General features: G+C 46.8%; 10 protein-coding genes across 10 annotated transcripts; 6 read left to right on the plus strand and 4 right to left on the minus strand.

Annotated features, from left to right (window-relative positions):
• Positions 1 to 240: 240 nt before the first annotated feature.
• On the plus strand, positions 241 to 2160 carry N7478_008046 (uncharacterized protein; the record flags this gene model as incomplete). The annotated part of the gene is made up of 7 exons (XM_056924260.1): positions 241 to 459; positions 522 to 694; positions 746 to 943; positions 990 to 1139; positions 1188 to 1625; positions 1753 to 1821; positions 1884 to 2160. The coding sequence occupies 7 exons, from the start codon at positions 241 to 243 to the stop codon at positions 2158 to 2160; spliced, it is 1524 nt and encodes a 507-aa protein (XP_056776986.1).
• A 372-nt stretch (positions 2161 to 2532) lies between these two features.
• Positions 2533 to 4446, minus strand: N7478_008047 (Dyp-type peroxidase; the record flags this gene model as incomplete). Its single annotated transcript, XM_056924261.1, has 7 exons — positions 2533 to 2789; positions 2855 to 3271; positions 3326 to 3420; positions 3483 to 3599; positions 3647 to 3736; positions 3791 to 4101; positions 4180 to 4446. 7 exons carry the CDS (start codon positions 4444 to 4446, stop codon positions 2533 to 2535), a joined length of 1554 nt encoding a protein of 517 aa, XP_056776987.1.
• Positions 4447 to 6310: 1864 nt separating this feature from the next.
• N7478_008048 (uncharacterized protein) lies at positions 6311 to 8554 on the plus strand (the record flags this gene model as incomplete). The annotated part of the gene is made up of 1 exon (XM_056924262.1): positions 6311 to 8554. One exon carries the CDS (start codon positions 6311 to 6313, stop codon positions 8552 to 8554), a length of 2244 nt encoding a protein of 747 aa, XP_056776988.1.
• A 3840-nt stretch (positions 8555 to 12394) lies between these two features.
• Positions 12395 to 13123, plus strand: N7478_008049 (uncharacterized protein; the record flags this gene model as incomplete). Its single annotated transcript, XM_056924263.1, has 2 exons — positions 12395 to 12472; positions 12539 to 13123. The coding sequence occupies 2 exons, from the start codon at positions 12395 to 12397 to the stop codon at positions 13121 to 13123; spliced, it is 663 nt and encodes a 220-aa protein (XP_056776989.1).
• Positions 13124 to 14464: 1341 nt separating this feature from the next.
• N7478_008050 (putative endo-1,4-beta-xylanase) lies at positions 14465 to 15869 on the plus strand (the record flags this gene model as incomplete). Its single annotated transcript, XM_056924264.1, has 4 exons — positions 14465 to 14520; positions 14589 to 14745; positions 14810 to 14942; positions 15007 to 15869. The coding sequence occupies 4 exons, from the start codon at positions 14465 to 14467 to the stop codon at positions 15867 to 15869; spliced, it is 1209 nt and encodes a 402-aa protein (XP_056776990.1).
• A 788-nt stretch (positions 15870 to 16657) lies between these two features.
• N7478_008051 (putative acyl-CoA oxidase) lies at positions 16658 to 18684 on the minus strand (the record flags this gene model as incomplete). The annotated part of the gene is made up of 7 exons (XM_056924265.1): positions 16658 to 17184; positions 17238 to 17292; positions 17347 to 17869; positions 17928 to 18077; positions 18128 to 18247; positions 18298 to 18496; positions 18543 to 18684. 7 exons carry the CDS (start codon positions 18682 to 18684, stop codon positions 16658 to 16660), a joined length of 1716 nt encoding a protein of 571 aa, XP_056776991.1.
• Positions 18685 to 20456: 1772 nt separating this feature from the next.
• Positions 20457 to 20900, minus strand: N7478_008052 (uncharacterized protein; the record flags this gene model as incomplete). The annotated part of the gene is made up of 1 exon (XM_056924266.1): positions 20457 to 20900. The coding sequence occupies one exon, from the start codon at positions 20898 to 20900 to the stop codon at positions 20457 to 20459; it is 444 nt and encodes a 147-aa protein (XP_056776992.1).
• A 179-nt stretch (positions 20901 to 21079) lies between these two features.
• Positions 21080 to 22061, plus strand: N7478_008053 (DUF3716 domain-containing protein; the record flags this gene model as incomplete). The annotated part of the gene is made up of 3 exons (XM_056924267.1): positions 21080 to 21198; positions 21282 to 21739; positions 21988 to 22061. 3 exons carry the CDS (start codon positions 21080 to 21082, stop codon positions 22059 to 22061), a joined length of 651 nt encoding a protein of 216 aa, XP_056776993.1.
• Positions 22062 to 22366: 305 nt separating this feature from the next.
• On the minus strand, positions 22367 to 23433 carry N7478_008054 (uncharacterized protein; the record flags this gene model as incomplete). Its single annotated transcript, XM_056924268.1, has 4 exons — positions 22367 to 22540; positions 22589 to 22698; positions 22781 to 23110; positions 23163 to 23433. 4 exons carry the CDS (start codon positions 23431 to 23433, stop codon positions 22367 to 22369), a joined length of 885 nt encoding a protein of 294 aa, XP_056776994.1.
• Positions 23434 to 24208: 775 nt separating this feature from the next.
• N7478_008055 (uncharacterized protein) lies at positions 24209 to 25370 on the plus strand (the record flags this gene model as incomplete). Its single annotated transcript, XM_056924269.1, has 4 exons — positions 24209 to 24434; positions 24481 to 24813; positions 24871 to 24980; positions 25038 to 25370. The coding sequence occupies 4 exons, from the start codon at positions 24209 to 24211 to the stop codon at positions 25368 to 25370; spliced, it is 1002 nt and encodes a 333-aa protein (XP_056776995.1).
• Positions 25371 to 25602: the final 232 nt, after the last annotated feature.

Genomic DNA, 25602 nt, shown 5'->3' on the forward strand with positions numbered 1-25602 from the left:
TTATCTGCGTTGTGTGGGGAATAGCGGAGATAAGCTTATCTCACTCATAGCTAATGGATTAAATGGGAAGCTGGGGTTGGGCACTGATAAGCCTATCACTGATCTTGTATCCGATAGCGAGTCACCGCGATTGCAATGTAAGCAATCTAGATATCACATCTTGGATATATTGAAGGGTAAGTAACGAGCGAGCTTCTGTTGGCCAACACGGCGCTCATGCAAGTCAGTACTTCCAGAATCATGGCGACAAATGACGAAGTGACGGCTAGTGAGGAGACCAAGAACCACGCCATTACTGCTGAGGCAGCTGTCAAAGCAATCAAAGCCGGTCAGAAAAATGATGTCGACATTGCGGCTCAGATCATTGCCGATTATGCGGATCAAGGAGACGGTGAGAGCTGGTCTCTAGAGGAAGAGAAGAAATTGATTCGCCGGGTTGACTGGCGACTCATACCTACGGTATGGATTCCCTGTTTTCAATGATCATATTCAGAACCAATCAACTCATTAAGACTTTATAGCTCTTCATATGTGCGACGCTTTCTGGCCTCGACAAGACTGCTATCTCCGCTGCTGCCATTTATAACATCAAAGGTGATTTGAACCTAACCGGAGACCAATACTCGTGGGTCGGGTCAGCCCCTTTCTTTGGCGGGTTAGCGTTCATGGGCCCCTCTGCATATATGCTACAAAAGTAAGTCTTCGAATCCTTGGAAGAAAAGATTAAAATTGCTAATCAAAACAGAGTCCCTGCTATACCATTCTTCGCATTCAATGTACTTTGCTGGGGTATTCTTGAGATGTGCATGGCAGCTTGTACAAGCTTCGGGGGACTTTTTGTTTGTCGTTTTCTATTAGGAGGCTGTGAAGCCCTCTTAATCCCTGCAGTAACCTTGGTTGTGTCTATGTGGTATCGACCCGAGGAACAACCTAAGAGAAATAGGTTCGTCAGACTTTCTAGACTTTGGTACTCTTGCTAACCAGATTAGTATTATTCTGAACGTTATTGCCCCAATATTAAATGGATTCATCGCCTGGGCTGTGGGATACTACACTGGTTCTTTCAAGACATGGAAGATAATCTTTTTACTGATTGGTGGAGTTACAATTCTTACCGCGCTCATGGTTTACCTTGTCCTGTATGTGAATACAAAAAATATTTTGAAGACTATGCTAACATTTCCAAGGCCCAATAACCCACTCGAAGCAAAATTTCTGACAGCTCGCGAAAAGTATATCATCATTCAAAGGAAAGCAGCCGACAATACCGGAATTGAATCCAAGACTTTTAAAATGGAACAAGTTTGGGAGGCTGCCCTGGATATCAAGACTTGGCTTATTTGGATTGCTATTGCAGCTTTGCAAGTACCTAATGGTGGACTTACAACATTCAACACTATCATTATATCCGGGCTGGGATTCGACTCTTTACAGACTTCTTTGTTGGCGATGCCCCCCGGTGCAATGAGTACTCTTTCTGGAATCGCCTTGTCATATCTAGCGGCAACTACGAGGAGATATCGGACTCCTCTCGTTACCATGTCGATTCTACTCCCTCTCCTTGGCGCAGTTCTATGTTACGCTTTGCCAAGATCTAATCTCGCAGGCCAGCTGGTCGGTTTATAGTAAGTACAGTGAAACATTCAAGGTGGCCTAAGTTAACATGCTGACATATATTACTTTCAGTATTCTATAGTATGTCTTTTCCCAGGAGGATTAATCATTCTTATCAATATACTAATAATCAAACAGTACATACTGGGCTCCTTATGTGACCTTAGTTTCGATCTACCAAGCGAACGTAGCTGGTCACACCAAAAAGTATGTTCCCAGCCTAACTTGTACAACACCTCAATAAAACAAACAGCTAATTTTGCCATCAGAATTGTTCTATACGCTTGGTTTTATATCGCATGGGCTGTTGGGAACATTATTGGACCGCAGAGCTTCCGCGCAGATCAAGCCCCGGAATACACGGGTGGCACTATCGCTATGATCGTATGCTATGTGGTCGCCATGATATCCATTTCTCTGTATGGTTTTATCTGCTATACTAGCAACAAAGGACGGGCTGAAGCGATTGAAAGTCGTATGGCTGCAGACCATGACTGGCTCGATTTGACGGATAAAGAGAATGAGGGATTCATATACACTACATAAGTCTGTTCTACAGACCAAGTATTTGAGGTATATTATTCGAATAACCCATGTACTGGAGACGCGGACTAGTTCAAATGGTTATCTGCCAACTCATTATACTGCCGCTGTTCTGTTTTAAGCTCTAGGACACTAAAAGGTTCTGAAAGCTATTTCTTATCTTGAGAGTTATCTAAAAGTCATGAGATATTCGGGTTTCTTGAGGATGAAGAGATATTACAAGAGTGCAAGTGGAATCGACTCCCTGGGTATTCGAAGTGCAGAGGTTTATTTAATCGAAGCCAGTATCTGAAAGTTGTATTTACTGCGTATGGAACGCAAAGCCATTCAAAAACCGCCAAATCAAACTGGGGGATTATTGCAAGGCCAACTCCCCTACTGGCGGGAATGGCAGAACCAGTGCAGGCCTCTGATTGATGGGGTAAAGAAATATTCACCACCACGCTGATCGACCCAAGGGCTAGTACCAAGCTCGAGCTTGTGGGTCTTTTCTTTATCAAGTCCGTCGTATAGACTGATATGGCCTTCTGGGTGATCTTTACGCTGTCTCTGGTTGATAAAGGGGTCCATTCCCGGACCGTCCTTGAAAGCTCTCTTTTTCGACGTGGGGAAAACGCTATTGCTTGCCCAGCCTTTTTGATTATCAGTAACGGTCAAAAGGGAGTGAAATAACACGGTGAAAGTGAAGGGAACTTACGAGTCATCAGAAAGTTGAAGCCATCTCGAATATCACTCTGGTAGCAGGTGAAGTAAATGCCACGGCTTTTGGTAGTCTTTTCCTTCTCATCCTCTCCAAGCTCAGGGCCAAATGTGATGCCACGTCGTAGGATTACGCTAGCGTCTTCCTTGTCTGGCTCCTGATCAGGCTCCTCGTCACTATCGGATTCGAGACCAGGGGGATTGCTGGTATCATGCTTTTGTGGATCGGTGAATTGGCCTTTCACAAAGTCATCGTCATTGCCAAGGTCACGTTTGTGGTCAGCTCTTGGGCGCATTTTGCGGGCGTGTGCGGCAAACGGGCATCCCAGAATGCTCTGCTTGGGTCGAAAATCAAAGTCATTTCTAAATGCAAGACTTTGGTCGTCGTGGTCTGGTGTTAGAGCCACCGGTGCACCTAGAGAGTATTAGTATGTTATAGTGTATGATGAACTGGGAAAGGCTATAATACCGCTCTTCCAACGTCCCATCATATGGGCTGCCAATTTCTCGGCGCCGTTTTCTCCAGAGTAGTTTGGAATTTTGCTGGCGGCTTGCGCAATGAATCTTGATGATGACAGTGCTGATGTTTAGCTGAAATATTTCTGTGAGGCAGGAATAGAACTTACTTGTTGAACTCAGGAACCTTCTCATCGAGCTGACGGAACACAAGGAAACTGCCTTCGTAGGACCAAGGGGGCATCTGGTCTTTTCTTGGGTCGCCGTCGTGACCAACGAAGATGTATCTGACCGCATCAGCTCATGTCCTTGGTGATAAGAGAGGAACACCTACCCAGGAAGACAAGAAAGTGGCTCACGCGGCTTTGGTTCGGGATCCAGTCCCTTGATTTGAGGTTGGGAGATGTGGTCCTCGAATCCAAAACTTGAGATAATGTCAGAATTTCGAATTGACGACGATTAGTGGATGCCAACTTACTGCTCTCTGCCTCGTAGTTCTCCTGGTCGACGCTGTCCATGCTTTGCGACTACCAAGTCTAAGCTAGCCTTGTTCAAGTCCCTCAGATGGAAATTAGTCTCAATTTTCGCGATACCCTCGTTCAGATTTTTCTCGTCCGAAGCAGCCACTGTGAATACCAAATCGCACCGCCAACTGTCATCTTCAGAATTGTGTCCAGGCGGAGGCTTGAACTCTGGAAGCAGCCTCTCTGGAATGTCGGCACCCTCAAAGATAAGATCGCTGTACATTCCTTTTTCGTATAGTCCGTCATCAATTTCGGCCCTGCCAAGCTGTTTGGTCACCACCCAGATCAGCAAATTATTCTTCGCTGGCTACGATATCATCTAAATTCACAACAACTAACTTACCTTCTGCAGTCCCTTCTGGGTGAATGCCACATTGATTCCCGACATGGGAATCTTGATGGGCATGCCAGCTTCTTGTCCCTGCTTCACCTTTGACAGAAGGAGTTCACACTCTAGGCCTGTGGTGATGTTCCCAATAAAGTCTTTGAGATCAAGGCGGAATCTATTCACATTGGTGATTTTGTAAAAGAGATACGACTCGAACTCTTTGGGCATTCGCGGCCAGATGCTGCCTTGGATGTTGCTCTTGTTCACAGGATTGTCCGCCATGGTTCCAAATATTCCTTTCGATATGAAATGTAAAGGAGATTTTTAGGAGATTTTTTAGGAGATATTAGTTGTGAGGAGAGTTTTGAGTTTTTATGTCTTGTCCTCCTGTCTTCGTGAAAGTCCCGGGGTCTCTGCGTTGAGGTTTTGAAACAGAATGCGTCCAATGACAGGATCTCGATTTCAATGACGCGCCACAACTTAGACAATCAGATCCATAAATTCTCGCTTTACTTTCCTTCTAAACTAGACTTTCTGCAAGCTGAAGATCGGCAATGCCAATCTAAGTTTTGTGCCGACTGTGGCAGGGTCTCGCTTCGGCCCAAAGGAATAGTGCTGGTTGATCAGTGGGGCTTCTAGTGATCTCTCAAATGGCCTTTGCGCTAATGTAAACTCGTATTTATCGTGCAGTAAGTACATCATGACGTGGTGCGTGAACTCGACAGCCGTGAGTGAAGATTGGCCATGGCACTTGGAGCAGTGATCAGCAAACCTGAAAGTCGCTATAAGTTTCTGGTGGATCTACCATCGTGCCACCATTTGCTGCTCGATCCGCCAAGCTGAGGTGTGGAGATAAATTGTCGTAGTGGATCTTCGAGATATTTACTCACTTGAGCCGAGTCAGAACTTGACAATGCATTATAGACAAATGATGCTAAGGCATTTCGGAGCGTCATCGTTTATCGAGTAAATTGACCTTCTAATCACCGCCCGTGAAGTGAAGAATGGCATATACAGGGTCGAACTATCAAAGTTTTCACGACCAAGGACTCGGGAAAAGAAAGTTGGAATCGACCCGAGAAGGTTCCGGACCGCTTCACGGGCCTGTCCTTGTGGGTCCGGAATAGCAAATTCCGTATCCCCGAACGCCACGATTTTCACTTTCTCACACAGCTCGATCGCCGCAGTAACTAGCGACTAGCGTACCCTCGTACCCTGCGATCGGCAAATAATAGCAAATCAAAAACTTTTGACTACGAAGCAAGTATCTCTCATTTGTTCCTCCATGACGAACTGGCGTTCGCAAGTCGGATTTGAATGGGTGGCGATATTATACGTATCTGAGACACTCATTGAACTAGTATCAGGAGGTGGGATAGTAAATGCCGATCTAAGATTTGATTGACTGCAAAGTAAACTTTCTCTGGGCCCTCAGTGGATCGTTGAGAAGGTCTGAAATCGATAATCACGAAGCAGGGATCCATAATAATGTGTTCTCTGCTGATTATCTGGTTTGCGCGGGTTGCAATATCTCTCAGTTGGACATTTGTTATCAAGTTCCAAGGCCGAATTAGTGGTCTTTTATTGCCATGCAATTTGGAATGTTTTTAAATCATATACCAAGATATTATGTTTCATGCTCATGCACCACAGTAGATTCTGCATGTAATCACTTTTTTTCCCTTCCAGCTACATGATGACGAAGTTGGATGACAAGAAAAATAAAGAAAGGGGGCTGGGGAGGTACACTGCGTGGAAATCTGACATATATTACTCAATCTCCATGTACGTCACGTACAGTAACAGGAGCTGAAGCTGAAGATTGATCGACAAAAGTATTCCGATATTGAACGCCCAAAATGACGAAACCATGCTAATCTCTGGAAATCTCTTAGTCGGTGAGCGTGCAGATTGTGTTGCAGCGAGATGAACAAGATCTCCACGCAGCTTTTCCCAATAGCACAGAGAGTGGACCCGCCCAGTGGGGACCAAAAGGAGCTTGCAGGCATCTCCACCACCGCGTCAGGGCCCTCGGTACAGCTTCCTCCCTCATTTGACTCTCAAACCGGATATCATGCATTCCTTATAAGTTCGCAGGTGAAGAACTCGTCAACGATGTAGACCATCATTCGTTCATCCTTTCAAAATGAAGGTCGTATATACAGCCGGCCTCCTCCTTGGGGCTGTCTCAGTCGGCGCCCACAAACCAGCCGAGTACTCCTACGAATCCTCCGATAACAACCGTCCTGACTTAGGTGGTCGAGTTTCTGGCGAAATTCAATGGCAGTCGCCGCCCGTCAACTCGACTCTGCTGGATGTCAAGAACTTCCGTGTGACTTGCACTGGCAACAAATGGGGCAAGAATTGTGAATATGCCACTGACGGGAAGGCTGACACCTACTGGGAGAGTGACAACCTTGGAAGAGGAGAACCATGGATTTCCATTGATCTAAAATCTGTGCACAACGTTAGCGGCTTGACTATGTTGCCGCGGTTGGATGACAGTGTCACCGAGGGTCAGATATCCAAGCACCATGTTTATCTGAGTAAAGATGAGCGAACATGGCAAAAGGTTGCCTACGGAACATGGGGTCTAAATAAGGGTATGAAGCTTGCTGCTTTTAATCCCACAGCCGCCCGCTATGTGAAGCTTGTCGGTGATACCCCCGAAAATCCGGAAGCCCCTGGGTGGCATGAACCTGCCTCAATTGTCAACCTCGGTATCTACGCTACCAACTATACTCTCCCCATAGAGCCTGGCAAGGGTGCTTGGGGTCCAACCCTGGACTTGCCTGTTATTCCAGTCGGCGCAGCCCAGGAGAAGAACGGTCAGATTATCCTCTGGTCTGCTTGGGCAGATGACCAGTTCTTCGCTTCTCCCGGTGGTAAAACACTCACCACAACTTGGAACCCCCAGACCAAGACCATCGAGCAGACTGTGGTCGGCAACACTCATCATGATATGTTCTGCCCCGGCATGTCTATGGACTTTGACGGAAACATCGTCGTGAGCGGCGGTGGCGACGCTGGCCGAACCAGTATTTTCAACGGATCGGGCTGGGAGTACGGCCCTGACATGCGCATGCCCCGTGGATACCACGCAACAACTACGTTATCCGATGGCCGTATTTTCGCTATTGGTGGCTCTTGGAGCGGTGGTAACAAAGCTGAGAAGAACGGCGAGGTGTATAACCCTCTCAAGGGGAAGTGGTACACTCGCTCCGGCGCAAAGGTCAACGACTTGCTAACCGGTGACCGGCTTGGCCGCTGGCGTGCCGACAATCACGCTTGGCTATTTGGATGGAAGGATGGAAGCGTCTTTCAGGCTGGACCAAGTGTCAGAATGAACTGGTATACCGTCGAAGGCAAGGGTACCACCCAACCTGCCGGGAGGCGAGGAGATGACAGTGACTCCATGTCAGGAAATGCTGTCATGTTTGACGCTGTTCGTGGCAAGATTCTGACCTTTGGAGGCCAACCTTCCTACGATGGCTCCTACGGGTCCAGCAACGCACATATCATTACACTGGGTAGTGCGCTCCAAGATCCTGTTGTGCAGATTGCCGGTCGAGGCTCTGGTCGTGGTATGAACTACCCCCGAGTCTACCATACGTCCGTGGTTCTTCCCGATGGCAAGGTGTTCACTGCAGGTGGTCAGGCCTGGGGCAAGCCATTCAACGAACATACCGTCCAGTTCTACCCGGAGCTATACCACCCGGAGACCGATACTTTCGAGGTTCTAAACGGCCAAAACATTATTCGTGTCTACCACAGTATCTCAATGCTGCTGCCCGATGCGACCGTCCTGAACGGTGGAGGTGGTCTCTGTGGAAACTGCTCTGCGAACCACTACGACGCACAGATCTTCACACCCCCCTACCTCCTCACCCCCACTGGAGAACTGCGAGATCGTCCTTCCATCTTGAGCGCTGATGGCAGAGTTAATGTGGGCGAGATTCTCACGTTTAATACCGACTCGCACATTGGATCCGCCTCTCTCGTTCGACAGGGAACCACTACCCATACTGTTAACACTGACCAGCGTCGTGTGCCACTTGACGTAGTTGCCCATGAAAACCACAAGTTCACTGCTCAGCTACCCGCAGACTCTGGCATTCTACTTCCCGGTTGGTACATGCTGTTTGTGTTTGATGGAAACGGCACACCTAGTAAGGCTTCCATGCTCAAGGTAGAGCTGCCTCAATATGCAACCGCAGAGCTTGACGAGATGGAGGAAAATGATGTTGATGTAGAGTTTGAAAGCCATGATGTCTACAGTATGAATGACTGCGAGCAGGAGGCGGTGCCGGGAACTCTGGCTACTATTCTTTCTACACCTGGTCGAATCTGGCAATCTTGGAAGCCCCTCCTTGTCCTGCAGGGCTACTAGAATACCAATTCACCCAGAGGTGGGCAGCATGGATATTTTCTTTAAGATAGCCAAAGCAAGGGTTTCGTTGATGATAAGGCCCCTGTGGATGATGCGAGCAAAATCATTGAATTTATCTAATTTTTTCTACTAAGGGCATCTGAGCATCCAAGTGCTACCGCATAGTACACAGTATGTCACTATACTAGTATGTGATTCAAATGTTTTGAACATCTGGGTCCCCGGGGATTAGTAGTACTATTTGCTACTCGGATTTATAAGAGTAGCCTTCACGGCACATTTATCAATGTTGATTGATTTGGACCTCCTTTAGATAGAAAGTCCGGCTTAGACCTTTAAAAAGAGTCATTAGAAATTGCAGCTCAACGCTTTCACGTAGTAAGTCCAGACAAACCAAAGCCCGACAGCTAGGAACTCCTAATCACACCGTGAAGAAGCTCGCACCAGGGGGTTGGTAATGTACACTTCCACTGATAATGCCCGACTGTCACCCCAAATACAGCGTACACATCCTGTTCTCACCCAGATGCCCACCAACTGTTCATCCGCTGCCAGTATATCATATAAAGAAAAGGCAAGACTAGCACATACGACCACAAGGTGTGGAGAACAGGGCTTCCCGTCCGCTCTGCCGTACTTTATCCAAGTATAGTGTGCGCTCAATTCTCAAAGTGCCCTAGGCTTTAAACCGGCAGTGGGTTTTGCCTTAGGGTGAGGATGGGTGATATGGGTGAGAATTTTCGAGACTGGGGTGACAGAGGTGAGAACAGCAGCCTAAGGTGGATCCTCCTATATTCCCTCGACTAGGTGCGGGGTCCACGATTCCGCGTCGAAATTCAAAAACATGTTGATTGAGACCTTGCAATTATAGCTTCGCATAAGCTCAAAAACTAGTGATGACTCCTCAATAGATTATTTCAAATAAAAAAGCTACCTAGCAAGGAATACCGATCGCCGGTCGGAAATTTTTATTTTTTTTTGAAACCTGCACGAAGGTGGAGATACTGAAGGATTGAAAGGAATCTAGGGAGTGGAGTGTTGTGAGGAATATCCGATTCGTGAATTGGATGTTGAAATCGGCCCGGACGCAGCTAGGATGTATACTATGTACGAACAGGCGCATATGATGTCATGGAAGTTTTTTTGTTTTCTTTTGTGTACAAACCGCTGATTAGATTTGTATGAAGAATGAGAACTTGTTTGGCCGTAGTATCGCCGTTGGAAGCTAGCAAAAGCAAACGCGGGGATATGTCAGTATTGGCGTGGATAATTGGAGCACGGCGCCTAGAATCACATTCTCAATCTAACTCCACAACATTTGACAGGTAAAATTCAAAAACATAGAGGGGCTTCTCTTTGCATGTGACCGAGGCCATAGATTAAATTAGACTATTGCCAACCTTCTCGATTAGCCACTTGTGTCTGGAGTAGAAGGGGAACGATGAATGCGGGGAAAACTTCATGGATTGAGCTGTCTAAGAGGAGAAGAGGATAAGAGGAGAAGAGGAGAAGAGGAGAAATCTATCTAAAAGCAAGGCACGTGGGGCGCTGGCCTGACTCGCTAGGCAGGCATGTCCATGACATGCGTGTCAACACGTGGCCTTGCCTAAACCGTGGCCCTGCTTAACTCATATTTTGTTTATGAAGCTCGAGATTTAGTTCGCATTGAAGTCTATATCTATTCTACAATATCAATTTTACCCTATAATCAGTTTCGTACAAGGAGGTCCCTCTGGCCCCTCGACTCATCTCTACAATGGTGGTGTTTTTGTACCTTATTCCATATTCGGAAACCTCCCCTCTGCAGTCTATGAACCATTAGGACTCATCCTTAACTCTCGCGGTCGACCCCTATGCCCCTCGGCCGACCGGTGCCCGGACAATCACCCGTTAGGATCACCATTTCGGTCGCCTGTCTCCTCATCTTCCTCGGGCCATTGTTCCGAATGCGATAAAGCCTCCTTTTATGGCTGCTCATCAGAACCGAATATCAGTACTTCAACGGAAACGGATGCTTTTTACAAAAAGGTCATGCCCTCTACAGTGAAACAAGTGACCTGACAGGGAGTGAGTGATAGTTTGGTTACCTATGATATTTTTCTCTAATTTGCTTAGACTACGCGGACACCTAGACCTAGTGTCTAATATATAGAAGTTCCTCCTACAAGATATTGATGGGTGAGGCTCCTATTGTATAGGTCAAAGTCATTCAGCGCCACTAGCATACCTATTGAAGGAAGGAGTGTGGTCTGCGAATCCACGATCTCGCCTGCGAAGCAGACTCTTGGAGATGAGCTGGTTCGCTAGGGTTATTGGGAGACAAAATAGGAGACCTAGAGGTGGCTTGTAGAAGGGAGGAGGAGGCCGTTCATATTTCGCCAGCGGAAGGCGTAGAGATCCTCCTGGGAGTTTTTTGAAGGAATTCCTATTTTCCAAGGTTATTATAAGTATTATATAAATACCATAGGTTAATATATAGAGAGAAATATACCATTCCACCGCTCATGTAGCATCATTCTGAAATGAAGCTCACCTCTTCGTCATACAGGCTCACCATTCTAGCAAAGTTTACATATATTTATACTAGTGTCTTGAGGTCTTGAGGGACCATCACAATTTTGCGAACTATCAGAAAGGATCTTATACCGCGCTAGGCAAAAAGCAAATAGTACTTTGTCACTTGCACAGATCAAGACATGCATCTGAGTGGAAGCAAAAGCCTTTATATAGCGTGACTTTGACATATATGATGCATATTAGGGGCATGGCTCGAATATCCCGGCTCATCAGCCATCCGAGAATCTATAACTGTGTTCTAATTTATGCTAGCGGAGGTAACTATGGGCTATATACTAACTAGCAGGAGGGGGCATCAAAACCAGAAATAGCATTATCATTTTGCTATTTTCGACACTTAAGAAAAAACGGAAATTGAGAAACACAAGGGAATGTGAAATTATGAGAAGGGGTGGGCAAATAATCGATTCTAGTGGTAAATGTAAAGACTCGAAAACAAAAGAACTTTCTATATAATTTAACTAAAGCATCAAAGATAAGAAAAGAGAAAGAAGGGAGGAAGGCTCCCACGCGTTATTATACAAAAGTACCGACCGGTTATAGATCATATAATCCCATCACATAATCCCGCAACGTCGTTTAAGTCGACTTAACATCAGTATCAACTTAATATCAGTTTATTACAAATTACCTAGTTACAACATATGATATATATATATATAGTGCAAACCTAGTTATTCAACTTCTGCCCTGCTCCCAAGGGGTCAAGGGGACAGTTGCGCGACCGCGGATTGTTTCCACCTGGTTCTCGCCCTCTATCTTGTGCGCTCGCCCATGGGCCATTCTTACCCAGGTAATGCGACGATAAAGCGGCTTATGTTTGATTTTTCTACTGATTTGTACTATATATTCCCCTCTGCACTCAATACAAGCACATACGACCACAGGGTGTGGAGAACAGGGCTTCCCGTCCGCTCAGCCGTACTTAAGCCACACGCCGGTCAGTTAGTAGTATGGTGGGTGACCACATGCGAATCCTGACTGTTGTATGTTTTTGTTTTTGCTTTTTGGTCTTGTTATCTCTTCTTATTCTTTTCCCACTCACTATTGATCAATCCTTTTCCTCTTGTAAGATCATTATTTTTCATACGGTGGCACTTGAGAAGTGCTCACCTAAAACATCCACACACCGCACTGTTGACGGGGGAGGACCAAACTAAGGTTAGCGTTCCCACTCAAAACCATTCTACTGGGCAGATCTTGGCCAGACTACAAGACCGCTACTCCAGTCGCTCCAAATCCGAAGACAAATCCTCAAAGCACATGGAGAGCCAACAGGGTGCTGTACCCCAGCGCCTGAATTTTTTAAAGTGCATTCGATGTCGAGACGATAAGAAGCAGGTAAAGGCGATGAACTCGATTGGACCCTTTCTCTTGTTCATTAGGTCTAATCGAAACTTTGAATAGTTTCTACCATTCAATCGAAAATGGCTGGGGCAAAAGTGCAATCGCTGTGCTCAACGTGACTACGCTTGCTCTCAGAGCAGGACTGCAAAATACCAAAAGATGATCGCATCTCGCGAAGAGCCTTCCACCAACACCCCAATCAACTGTCAAGCTCGGGGACTGCAATGTCTACGACTTTCAGTTGAAATATCGCAAGAGGATGGGGGCGATGGCCAGCCTGATGGAACTTTCGTTGCCCCGAAATGTGCCTTGCTTTTCGATAACCTTGAGAATGCAACTTGGAACTTCTTCGGTGCCCCTCTGGGGTTTCAATTGGGTGTATTGCTTGCGCGCATCGAAGCTGTGGAGACGGATGCGATTTATGATGTGCTACAATCTCGCCTTGCACTCATGAATATGCTTCAAGACTATAAAGAGGTTACGAAAGAAGGAAAGTCAAAGGGAATAGTAGAACAAGAGTCTCAAATCTTTGCTTCCCGGAAAGTCATGATAAATGTTAGAAGAACTGCGCATTTCGGCGAGAAATATGTCGGTGACTTTATTCAAAGCTTCGATTTTCGAATGAAAGTCGCGAGGAGACTATAAATTTTGCTTGATATCATTGGTGCCTTGGAATTTTTGTTTTTCTCATTTGATGAAGATATTATCGAGGATATGGTAGACACACCGATTCCTGAATTCTCTGAAGTGAGCGACGAGGAATGGGAATGGGCGTGCTTGGTTAGATTCATGGGTATACGTTCCCGAAGCATTTTCATTGAATTTCAACTGTGTTGAGGTCTAATATAATTCGTGGACAGACTCATCACTTGCGGAACAACCGTAGACGAAGCCGCGTCCCTATTTTATGATCTTGACCGAGCCTGTTATACACAACTGCTAGTTGAGGCTGTCGCTGCAAATGGACTGAAAAAGAAAGTCATTCCTCATAATATTGCTCAGTATTCGGCAAATTCGATGCAGTCAGCTGTGAGTAATTATCAATCTCAATCATGTACATCACTAATTTTCATTTTGCGGTCTAGCACAACTTCTATAACGAATTTCAACCGGAGTTCAATCTTATTGTCGCTGAGTCAAAAGGAGAAGTTCTGCGGTGAATAATGCTGTTATTCGTCAAGAATGTTTGTGGGGAGTTTGCTGCCGACCTTCTAAGTCATCAATCACTATGTGCACATTTATTTGTGGAGCTTTGCCAAACTTACCTGTCATTCGTTCAAGTTTCATGCATTCAAGTTGTACCTACCTCAATGTAGGTGGAAGACGGAGAATTCCCCGGAATGGCTGAGTGCGGGGAAATGCCAAAAGGCACGGAACTTTATTATAGCCGGAAAAAAAGACCTTTTTGCATTGGCAAATTAGCCTATATTTATCTTTTGCAAGAATAGGCGAGTGTCCCTTTTTGCTTTTTGCAAATTGAGGTCCGCGCCTTTATCTAACACTTGAAACGTTCGTGGTTTGGGCTTTGAACCGACTAGTATGTATTCGGATGCATGTACTTGGCAGAACGAATGATTCAATGATCTTTATTTTTCCAACAACTTGCCCATATCTTGCTTCTGAGCTTCCTGCAACAATCGATATATATTTTAAACTCTTCAAGCTCGGATAAGGTTTGTGAAGAGCCAGTCCTCGCCCGGCGTCCAGAGGAACGGACCGATGAACAACAAAGCCAACCTGAATGAGCCTAAATACAATTTCTTCACAGTACCCGCACCCACTACGCCACGGGGTGTCTGTCCGAATGAACAACATGATCCGACATAGCAGTGTGGATAAGTGAGAACATGTGGTTAATTACCCTCAGGACACATGACATGAGACAAGCCTCTGTCCCTTGTCCCCTGTTTACTATTTAATCACTTTGACCCGCGACCTGAGCAAGCTTTCACAAAGCCCCAAAATATTCATTGAGTGATCTTCAACATGCTCGGCCTTTCTGCTAAAGCGTTATTTCTGGCAGCTGGTTTTCTGCCACAGCTGTATGTCAATGAGCCTTCTATGTTTTAGCGCCAACCAGGCAGGAACTAACATACACTCAACACTTCAGTGCCCAGTCTGCTGGACTTGACACCGCAGCTGTTGCTCTCGGAAAGCTTTACTTTGGAACTGCGACAGATAATCCAGAGTTGACCGACACAGCCTACGTAACGCAGCTGAACAACACGGACGACTTTGGTCAGATCACACCCGGGAACTCTCAAAAGGTACGATGAAACTCGAGTTCATGCTAAGGATGCATACTTAGACTGATATTGGTTTTTTTTATAGTGGGATGCTACCGAACCAACACAAAATACCTTCACATTCACCAATGGCGACGTGATCACCAATTTGGCAGAGGCTAATGGCCAAAAGCTACGATGTCACAATCTCGTGTGGTATAACCAACTCCCAAGCTGGGGTATATCTTTCTCCATCTAGATTTTCCCGCGCGTTCAGCATTACTTATTCAATTATCTGCATAGTGACCAGTGGTACCTGGACCAACGCCACTCTCCTAGCCGCCATGAAGAACCACATCACCAACGTCGTGACCCACTACAAGGGCCAATGCTACGCGTGGGATGTGGTGAACGAAGGTCTCGCCGACGACGGAACATACCGCGACAACATCTTCTACCAATACATCGGCGAAGCTTACATCCCAATTGCCTTCGCGACAGCCGCGGCCGCCGACCCAAATGTCAAGCTGTACTACAATGACTATAACATCGAATATGCAGGCGCGAAAGCAACCTCTGCACAGAACATCGTGAAACTGATCCAGTCCTACGGAGCCAAGATCGACGGAGTAGGTCTCCAAGGACACTTCATCGTCGGAAGTACACCAAGCCAGAGCTCGCAAGCAAGCAACATGGCTACATTTGCAGCTCTGGGCGTTGAAGTCGCCATTACAGAGCTGGATATTCGCATGACTCTCCCTTCTACGGATGCTCTGCTTGCTCAGCAGAAGACAGATTACGCGGGTACTGTTGCTGCATGTGCGCAGACAAAGGCCTGCGTAGGAGTTACAATTTGGGATTGGACGGATAAGTACTCGTGGGTTCCGAGTACATTCTCTGGACAGGGTGCGGCATGTCCGTGGGATGCGAATCTGGTAAAGAAGCCAGCTTATACGGGTATCTTGACTGCGTTGGGAGGAACTGCCACAAGCACATCTACGGCGAGTGGTTCAACGACGACTACCTCTACCGCTACCTCAACTGGCTCTTCAAGTGGTGCTCAGCGTTATGGTCAATGTGGAGGAAGTGGCTGGACAGGGGCAACCACTTGTGTTAGTGGATACACTTGCACCTACTTCAATGATTGGTATTCGCAGTGTCTTTGAGAATTTGATCCAGGCTTGAATGTATATCGAGCAATTGACCTCGACAGTAGCAAAGTTCCAATCATTTTCCTAATTGCCTTTCCAGTGGTACTTTTGTCCTTGTAGAGCTCACATTATAGATAGCGGTGTGATATGGCTAAAATTCGGCTATTGCTGCTACAGAAAATAGTTCAAAGGCTTCCAAGTCGTCCTTCCCTCTTTCATCTTTTACCTTCTTTTTTTCCGTCACCCTCCCTTCCTCCTGACTCTGCCTCTTTTCGTTCCTTTCCCTTCTTTCAGACAAAACCCTTATCGGAGCGAGGCCTACACCGCACATCCATAAGAAAAGAAAAGTTCAAGCTGCGAAAGCGAAAGGCCAATCTACTATCACAGCAAAGATATCCTACTTACCTCCAAACACACTTCCTATTCTCCATCATGACGGTAAACCTCAATTCATAACCCGATAGAAATGACACTTGCAGGATTTGTAGCTGAGGGAGGACCGGTCCTCAAATATATACCTACACAATATAGACCAGCGATATTGTCTCGAATTGTGGTTGACGGTACATGGCTGCGCACTATGGAACTTTTGTCTCCATGAAAGACCAATACGCGCATCAAAGGCTTCGTGGGATTCACACCGGTTGCGACGAACAGGAGATTAAACATTGCATGCTCCATTGTTAATGACTCAATACTTGTTGACTTAAGACAATTTATGTAACATCTTTGAAATATAACGCAGATTAATAGCATGAAATTCCATGGAATCAGATGACATCCGATGGCTATACTGTAAGACACTAGAGCTTAGAAGTCATCCTTTCAGCTCCCGTAAACCTGGCCTCTGAATTTCCTGTCAGGGTAGGAACAGCGTTGACAATTCCATGCCACCTGTCAGGAGATAGCATCGGAGCAGTACAATATGGTTCAATTTCCAGCCTCTCCAGATGCTCATCAAGACGGGGTAGAACAGCATCAAGTGCATGACACTCTGTTCGGGATTGGTCTGCTCTTCCGATACCAAGGTTCTCTGAGTACCAGACAGAGTCCGACTTTACAGCACCAGCCTCGTATAGCGCCAGGAGATCCTTGTCTACTCCAGCATTGAGGGCAGCCTCGTACGCCATGCGCTGTCCGATGGCCACAACCATTGGCCGAAGATGTGGGAGGATTTGTCGATTATAATCATCATTACGGTGGTCGGAAATTTTCATTTTAGCTTCAGCTAGGTCGGATATAATTCCATTCTCATGCTGAGCTAGCAGACACCCAGGCTGGATGGGTTCAGGAATGGTGTATCGACCGAGTAAGACCTCGGTGGCAAGGCCTATGGAAATCAGTAACACGTTTTGTCGAGGTTACGAGAATGAGGATACGCACGAATAGATAAAACCAAAATCTCACCCTCCGCGATACCGGTAGCTCGGGTCAAGGCCTATGTTGTTGGTTAGATGATCTTAGTGTAACTTATTGTGATAATTTAACTCACCTCAAATGCCGCCATTTGGTTATGCGGATACATTCCCTGGGCACCACTTCTCTCAATTAGATTTGCCAGACTCGCCTGTCCATCATGGAGAAATACGGCTTTGAGGATCACCGCCAAGCCATGCTTCGTCCCAGGGTGGAGAGCTGTATTGTTGCTATGCTGATCCGTTGCCCAGTCAGCGAATGCGTCCATGACCGCAATCTGTGCCAGGCAGTGTAAAATTGGAAGTTGTTGCGTCCTGAAGGAAATTATGGGTACGCGTTTTCCTCCTGCACCCTCCTGGACGGTTCGACGCTGGCTATATTTGCCTACACAGTAAACGGCACATTTGAGAAATGGGATCACCCAGAGGCTCAATGCCAGTGCCCCATGACCTAGCCGATGAATGGCTGCTAAATACTGTACACGCAGATTGGCAGGTTTTCCGAAGTCCCCGAGCATTGAATTGGCTGGCAGACCAACATGGTCGAAGGAAGTCAGGGCATGGTCTAGCATCTTGCCTCCGGTGATTGAGGGAAGAAGCCTATATAGAAACACTGTCAGCTCCAGTGTGATAGTGCGAGGCTCGAGGTAACACATACCACGACTGAACACCTTTGTTCATCTGCTTTCCGTCATTGAGGGGGACTATAAATGGCCTGATGCCACGATCCTCCTCATCCACTATCAAACGTGCGAAGACAAGAGCTATACGTCGGACTCCGGCAATTGGCATAGATGGGGGCATGAACCTAACCAAAGTCAGTATTACTTCATATTTTATACGGACGTGGATCCATACTTCCTCGCTTCGGGTGTAGGTGTGTCTAGGATGAAACTTCCATCAGGCTGTCTAGTTGCAGTTGTCTCGATATTTCTAGCATCACAACCATGACCCACTTCGTTCAACATGAATGGCGATCTAAGATTTGATTAGCTGAATAGGCAAGCAGTCTTGTAATTGGGACGCACGAGATATCAAAATTCAGGATCTCCTTCATCAGTGGCTGCAGGTCCGGTCGTTCCAGAGCAAAAGGTGCGACTGTGCCGGCTACCAAATTATATTGGATGGTGACCAATATCTGTGCAGTGGTGTCTCGCACAATGATCTTGTCTCTATGTACATCCCAGAATTTAGTTTTCAAATGGAGCACATCCTCAAGCGTTAGTGCTGATTTCGTTAGACAAACGGCCTTTAATTAGGTCAGATCACTAACCATGCAGCCGGCCAATGGCCCTAGCTCTGAGATATGAACGTTCCAGCTCGTCGAAACGTGGGCCATCTTCGTAATGATGCTGGAACAGCTCCCATGACAGGAGGTGCTCTGAAGTTTTTGGAGATTGAATTTGAGTCTGCATGGCGCGGTCAATTAAATGCTCTTCATTTACTAGTATGCTGTGGAATAGGGCAAAATACCTACCTAGTGAAAGGATTGGTCTTTATATATTGTGACCGCCAGTATACTGGACTACAATTGTTAGTAAATAAACTTCAAAATACTACTACTTGGTGCTGGTTGAGAACGGGCACTGTTTGAATTACATGACTTATTGCTCATACCTGGTCGCCGATCATAGCAAGCCATCAACTTTAATTCGCATCCAGTTACGGTCTGGTGCATTGGTGGATATGACTGCTTCTGTATTGATTGATGCATGTGAGTGGATTAGGGAACGCTGTATGCTGTGTCGAATTTCATCGGCAATACAACCTTGGAAGATATTTCACTGTTTAGGGCCAGAGGTCGATCTTCTTTGCATCGATTAGTCTTTAGACCCATAGGATGTGTATGCATTGGGAATCTTGACTGGACACGTATGATCATCAGAAAGACGATCACAACGCTGTACATAATTCACTTCAAGTCTCAGCAGGTTTTGGGACTACAAGTAGCAGGTAATGAGCCACATAGCGGAATATTAGTTACGGTCGATTCTCATATCAGGGAATTAATTCGAAGTATGACGTCCAGGAAGCGTCATTGATGTTACACAGGGCTCGGTCCTCACACATATAGCCATGCTTCCTTCAAAGTTTCCTGCCTCGCCGACTCTCTATCATATAGCACCTCTCCATCCACCTCCCGTGGCTCCCAATCAGTAGTAATATTTCAAAGGAAAGTGGGTTCATTATTCATTGTGCAACCACACTCAGCAAATTGTATATTTTCGTGCAATTTGCCACCAGGACACACTTGCGACTATTCAAATGGACACTTTCTTACAGGATCGAAAGTGCACAGAAAAACACCCACAAAAACATCCTATATCATTTCCTAGTCTACACGGAGTTTACTATATAGTAGCAACAGACTGTAAAAGAGTGTAAGAAGTGTGTTATTCGAAGCTATTCCTAGCACGCAGCTATATTCTATTGTAATAACCAAAAGGAGATAATATCTCCGCGACCGTACAGACCACGGCTTTTCCCACTATATACAATATGTATTCATCAAGCTAAAATAAAAAGAGACTTCTATATTGAAATTACTATTGTTGATTACCAAGATAGCAATTTATTTGGTCTTGATGAAAAGTGAGATTCCTGTGCATGACTCCTCTTATAGGGCGATTTTCTTAACGAAAGAAAAGATAACAAGACCAAAAAGCAAAAACAAAAACATACAACAGTCAGGATTCGTATGTGGTCACCTACCATACTACTAACTGACCGGCGTGTGGCTTATGTGCAGTCAATAGTTCGGTGGGTGTCGCCCGGGTGAGTTTAGGGTGAGCGCCGCTTTAGCGTCGCGCGACCGGGGGTGACAAGGGTGAGTGTGCTATAGATGGGGTGAGAATCAGTGCGAGAATCACCCAAAGTTGCGCGACTTGTGCACTGATCCCCTTGGCTGATCAGGGTAGATTGTTATTGGGCTATATCTCTCCACCTGAAACACCCGAAATCTTGGCATCTGCATGTTACCACGATTAGAAGCAATTTATCAAATTCATGATTTGCCTCGTCTATCTAGAGGTAAACAGTATCTGCTGGTCAAAATACCATTTTTTTGTTCGACGATAGAGCTAGACTAGCGTTATGCTCCGGTATAACCCTGTATACGTAATATGCGACTGAAGGTCGCTATTATGATCTAGCCCGTGATTAGAGATGGTGATTAGAGATGTAAGGCTTATGACGCCAAACCGAATTGAGCTTCCTTGTTGATGTCTTGCAAGGCAACTTTCATAGCTTGAAGCTCGAGGATCCGCTCATCATGCCCGCGAAGAACTGCCCGGACTGAATCCCTCGCAAGGGGCCCCTGCGACTTTTGACAAGATTCGCATTCTGCGTCGACGGCTATTTTCTTCCCTGTCGATTGTACCAGCAAGGCTTCGATATTGGCGGTCTTGGTGCCGATGGTGTAGTAAAGGTCGTCTCCCTGCCTTGGACTGCGTATGACTGGTTCACGGCGAAGTTTGTGGCTTTGGAGTGCGTTGAGTAGGGTGCCCGGCTGTTGACGATAATGTCGCCCACGACTCCATGGGGTTTGGAGGGCACTTTGCGCCCAATATGCAGGTTGATCTTGATCTTCTACGACTAGCGGTGGGGGGCATGAATTGAGTGAGGGCTCCATTGTTCTGAGATTTTGTGTTTGCACATTCAAGAGTCAAGGAGGAACTTGTTACTTGATTGTTTTGTCTTCGTCCCTTTCCAAGCTCTACTTCTCTCATCTTCTCTTTCCTCTCCACCCTTTATATCTCGCTTCAGTCTGAACCACTTTTCTATCTCGCTTCAAGTTTACCAACCGTCAATATGGATCAAAACACCCCACCAAACACGCAGCCCCTCCTCCATACACGCCGCGGCCTCCTTTTACTGGCGCGCAGCCACTCACTGTTACCGGCACGCAGCCAATTCAACATCGCGCACAGGTACGGGCGCCAGAGCTAGAGAACTAGTGAGTATTCCTCCTGAGAGATATGAATATACTGTTTGATAACTGATATGATACAAGCTCGCCCGCCGAGTTGTCGAGCCACCAAACCGTCGGCACACCATTGACTGTGCCTCAAGCACCAGCCGGTGATGAGGAACTCCCACCGGGTGAGTGGGCGGCTCACGCCAAACAGCTCCCCTGGCAAGTCACGAGGACGGGCGGTTTTGTCAAAACGCAGGCCCTGGAGCTACTTATTGAGGCCCCCTCCCGACGTGAGCCTGCCCAGCGGTCATCAACCCAGTATACCGGAAAGAAACTGGATGAGCGGGTCTCGACCAGTGCCGCCAACGCCGAGTTAATCTTGATGCAGGTAGTTGGCAGTGTGGCAGAGCAAGAGTGCAAAAGATGCCTCAAGAGGAATGGCCCTTGGGCCCACTGCGTACGGTTCCACGACATCACCCGTACCGTCACAGCGTGTGCAAATTGCCAGTGGAACGGGAATAAGAAGCGCTGCGACTTCTATCAACCGCCTGTCGGTGAGCAAGCCACCCCCGGTCATCGGAGAGGCCGGTCATCAACATCCTCGGGGGGGGGGGGTGTTCTCTCATTGTGGGCGTGGAGCGAGAGGCCACAAAGGCGGCCCTGGACCAGAAACCGGAGGCTTTAAGACAGCTCCAAGTACGTATCCACATTGACTAGACTCAGTTGGCGGCCCCCAGAACCGCAATCGCCCAGGAGAATGCTCCCCAGATGATCTCATTAATCCAGGAGCTAATGCCAACAGGGGCTGCCGAGAACAAACGGGCCGAGGTCGACCAGATCCTCGCGATGATGGCGCAACTGAGATTGTCGATGTAACTTATCATTGATATAGTTGGCCTTTGGGCCTAGGGTCCTGCTGGTGCTTTCTCTCTTCGCTCGGGGGGGAGTTTTTTTTTCATACTCGAAATGGAACCAGTCTACATAGGTTCGCCTTCCCCAGTGATGTACAGTCAACAGCATATCGTTGACCTCACAGGACTATAATCACTTTGCGGGCTGCCTCCAGCGGCAACGGTTCGTTAATTGTAATACTATAAATAATTCATAGTGGTAAAGCTAATGTCGAGCCTAGGTCAAGCTAAGCTCGACGGGGGGTACACTGGGGGTACACTGCCCCTTTCTCACTCAGCTGATCCAAGATCCATTGGGCACGGGCCCGCCTCATCATCCGTTTCAGCGGAGGTCTCTTTGGAATGGGAAGAGGAGAGAGCAGCAGCCCTCTTCAACATCCATACAAGCAAGCCAAATGGCTTCTCCAGATGGCCATGACGGCCCGCAACCGGGTGTTCTGTCCACTAACACATATATGAGTGCAGGTCTTGGCTGATATGGCTTGAACTTACCTTGGAGTCGTTGCTGATTTTCAGGAAAGTCCAAGTTTCGCCGGTGGAGGCCAGTCCATACACCCCACAGTTGCGCTTGCCCTCTGACTTGCGGGCACGGTGAATGCAGCCTTTACTAATTAGCTGTTTTTGAAAAAAAAAAAAAAAAAAAAAAAAAAAAAAAGGAACCAATGTAGATATTGAGATACGTACCCATGTACCCGAGCAGTTGGGCAATCGGGTTTGTCGCCTTGGGCGGCCCCTTTGCCTCAACAATCAAAACATTGAGGCACAAAGCCTCACTCTCTCCGTACCAGACACTGTAGTCTGGTCGGCCACTCAAGATGACCTTTTTGCGGTTCAGCATCACTGGGCCGAATTGGTAGGCCCGTTCACATTGCACACTTAAAAGCTGTGCATTTTTGATGTCAGTGGTTGCCGCCTCATACGCATGAAGGATGACGGCATCTACAACCCAGAGTGCGCTGGCCTCGTTGATCTTCGAGTTACCAATGGCCTTTTCGATTAGGCCAAGGATGCTCACTGTATTCAATTAGCTACATTTCCCTTCTAATCCATGTCTTGGATTGTATACCGAGGTGGGGAGGGAGGGGGAGCGGCTGCACGCCTTGCATCTCGGCGTCCTCGACATCTAGTTCAAGCTGGAGGGATCGTTGAACGTCCTCCACACTCAACGTGGTGATAGCAACCGTCGGAAACTTGATTTCCGAGGCGTCAATCTGATCCGTCGCTTCTTGCAGCTGACGGCGGTCAATATTATTCCCGAGGAATTTTCGCACAACGCATTTTAATTGTTTGTAGCCATTCCGGCGATGCTTGGCAACGACCTCTTTGGCATCTTCCATATTGATTGATGGTCTACTGGAAGGTGAGCGGGCCGAATCCAGGTTCCACAAAAGGATCGACGAACAAACCTGCGATAGGTCAAAATCACCCGTCACTACTGACCCACCCGGCGCTTCGCTCCGCGGTAGGCTGCAGGACTCGAAGAACTCGGCCAAACAGCCCGTTTTCTATCCTTAGTTACTGGGGCAACAAAGATTTGATGAAACTAGGATGGAAAAGAACATTTTGACAACGGATTCAATTCTATGAGTCTGCTGAGAAAAAAGAAAAGACGGGGAAATGAGGTTCAGACCAAATTCTGCGCACGGTCCTCAGAGGTGTCCGCTGGCAACATTTCGTCCCTCGGAAGGTTTATCTGTGGCCGCTCACCAAAAAGGGAAGGTTTCCACACGTCAGCCTGTCGGGATGCGGCAGAGATCAAGGCTGATCCTGCAATTGGCAATACGGATGTGGCGCAAAAGACTATCTGGATCCGCTCAAGTTACATAAGAAACTCTAGCAGTAGGCTTTTTTTTCAATCCTATATCTGAATGATGTATTGGGCTGATGTCAATAGGCAAATCCGCTTGGGCAGGTGACATTGGGTATAGCTACAACCACTACAGAAACTTGCTATTAGGTTCTGACATAAGTCTCAACTGCCCAGGTCACGAGGTCAGCTGCTCCGCTGGTTCAGCGCCGCCTCTGTATCAGCTCCTTTGAGTCATTCATTTTTAGTCAACTCAAAGTATCTTGAGAGTGGTATTGGAAACTTCCAAAAATCCTTCAACAGCAATGGACCTGAGCTACGCCATAAATGAACTCTGCAAGGCCCAGGGCAAGTGTTCATTTCGCCAATATTATCAACTGATGCGCGAGTACGATGGTGATGAGGAAGTCCCTTCCATTCGTCTATCGTCGTTGAATTCCTTTGAAGTCGAGCATATACTGTCCCTCTCGCCTGCCAAGAACGATCAGGGTTTGAATTCTTTTCCTGCTGTTCCCGTGCCGGAGATGTTGGGTAAGCAAGGGAAATCGGAGACAGGAACCTCGCTGACTTTATTTAGTCAAAAGTCTCGCTATGACTGACGGTGCTTTGAGGAATGAAACAAGCGCAGAAGCGAAAATGCGCTGGAGGATGAATAACTTCCTTCTATTGGCGTTCAATGTAGCAGTGGAATCACGTTCTGAAGATGGAAGACTGCTGGAGATCACGCATGAGCCTAGATGGTCATTCGGGCCCGTTAAATACAAGGGCGATGCCGTCAAGTTATCAGGATACCCATCTTACGCCCTGTGGTACGGAGACGAAGATGAAGCCGCTTCGAATGTTATCGTGGCCCAAAATCAGAGGTTCAGGGCGTCCGAAAAGGGAATTTTGGAAGTACTAGGATATTTGGGTGAGTATGCTGTACCACTTATCATGCTGGACTGCTTTTAAGCTAACTTGGTCGAAGGTTTTATTTATCACCATCGCAAAAATGCAAACAAGGAAAATTGTCCGTTGTATGGGGTTGCAACAGACTCGCGAGTCTTTCACTTTGTTAGACTAGATGATGACTCCTCGGTATGCTTATTCAATAAGTGTCTCTTGATTGAAGGTGCTTGTTCTAATGCAATCTAGTTTGTCACCTCAACACTCGATTCTCAGACGGATCTAAAAAAAGCCTTCAGTTTATTGGTTTATGTATTGAAGGAGGCCATGATTGTGCCATCGACACAACCGCAAGAGCCATCCACGCAATCCGATCGAGCTCAACAATCTGCCGAGTCACTCATCCCGGCTGAGTCTTCTCTTAGACGAAATTTGGACAGGAGAATACATTATCAGAGGCTGAAAGAGGCTGCAAATGACTCGGATGAGCCCCTTGAGTTCGACTCAATCGATGATGAGTATATCTGGCACGATTTCTCTGGAGGCGAGAGCTCTTCAGATGAATACTTCGATGGTGAATAATGTTTGGAAATTCGCCGCTGGGATTGCTTCCAGAGAAAGCTTTACTCTTTGATTATTTGCTAAATTAGGTCAACGTACCTACTGTTGGGGATGCGGGTAGTGGTCAGCTGATCCGGAGCAGACTAGATAGCTCCCTTCTTTGCTTGCTATCCTCTTCTTATTCCTTCGCCCGTCTCTTTTGCTAGTATCAGAATTAATCTACTGCTTTATGAAGTGCTCCATTGTAGACTCT

Source organism: Penicillium angulare, assembly GCF_028827245.1.
Source record: "Penicillium angulare strain IBT 27051 chromosome Unknown utg000005l_segment0_segment0, whole genome shotgun sequence".
NCBI lineage: Eukaryota > Fungi > Ascomycota > Eurotiomycetes > Eurotiales > Aspergillaceae > Penicillium > Penicillium angulare.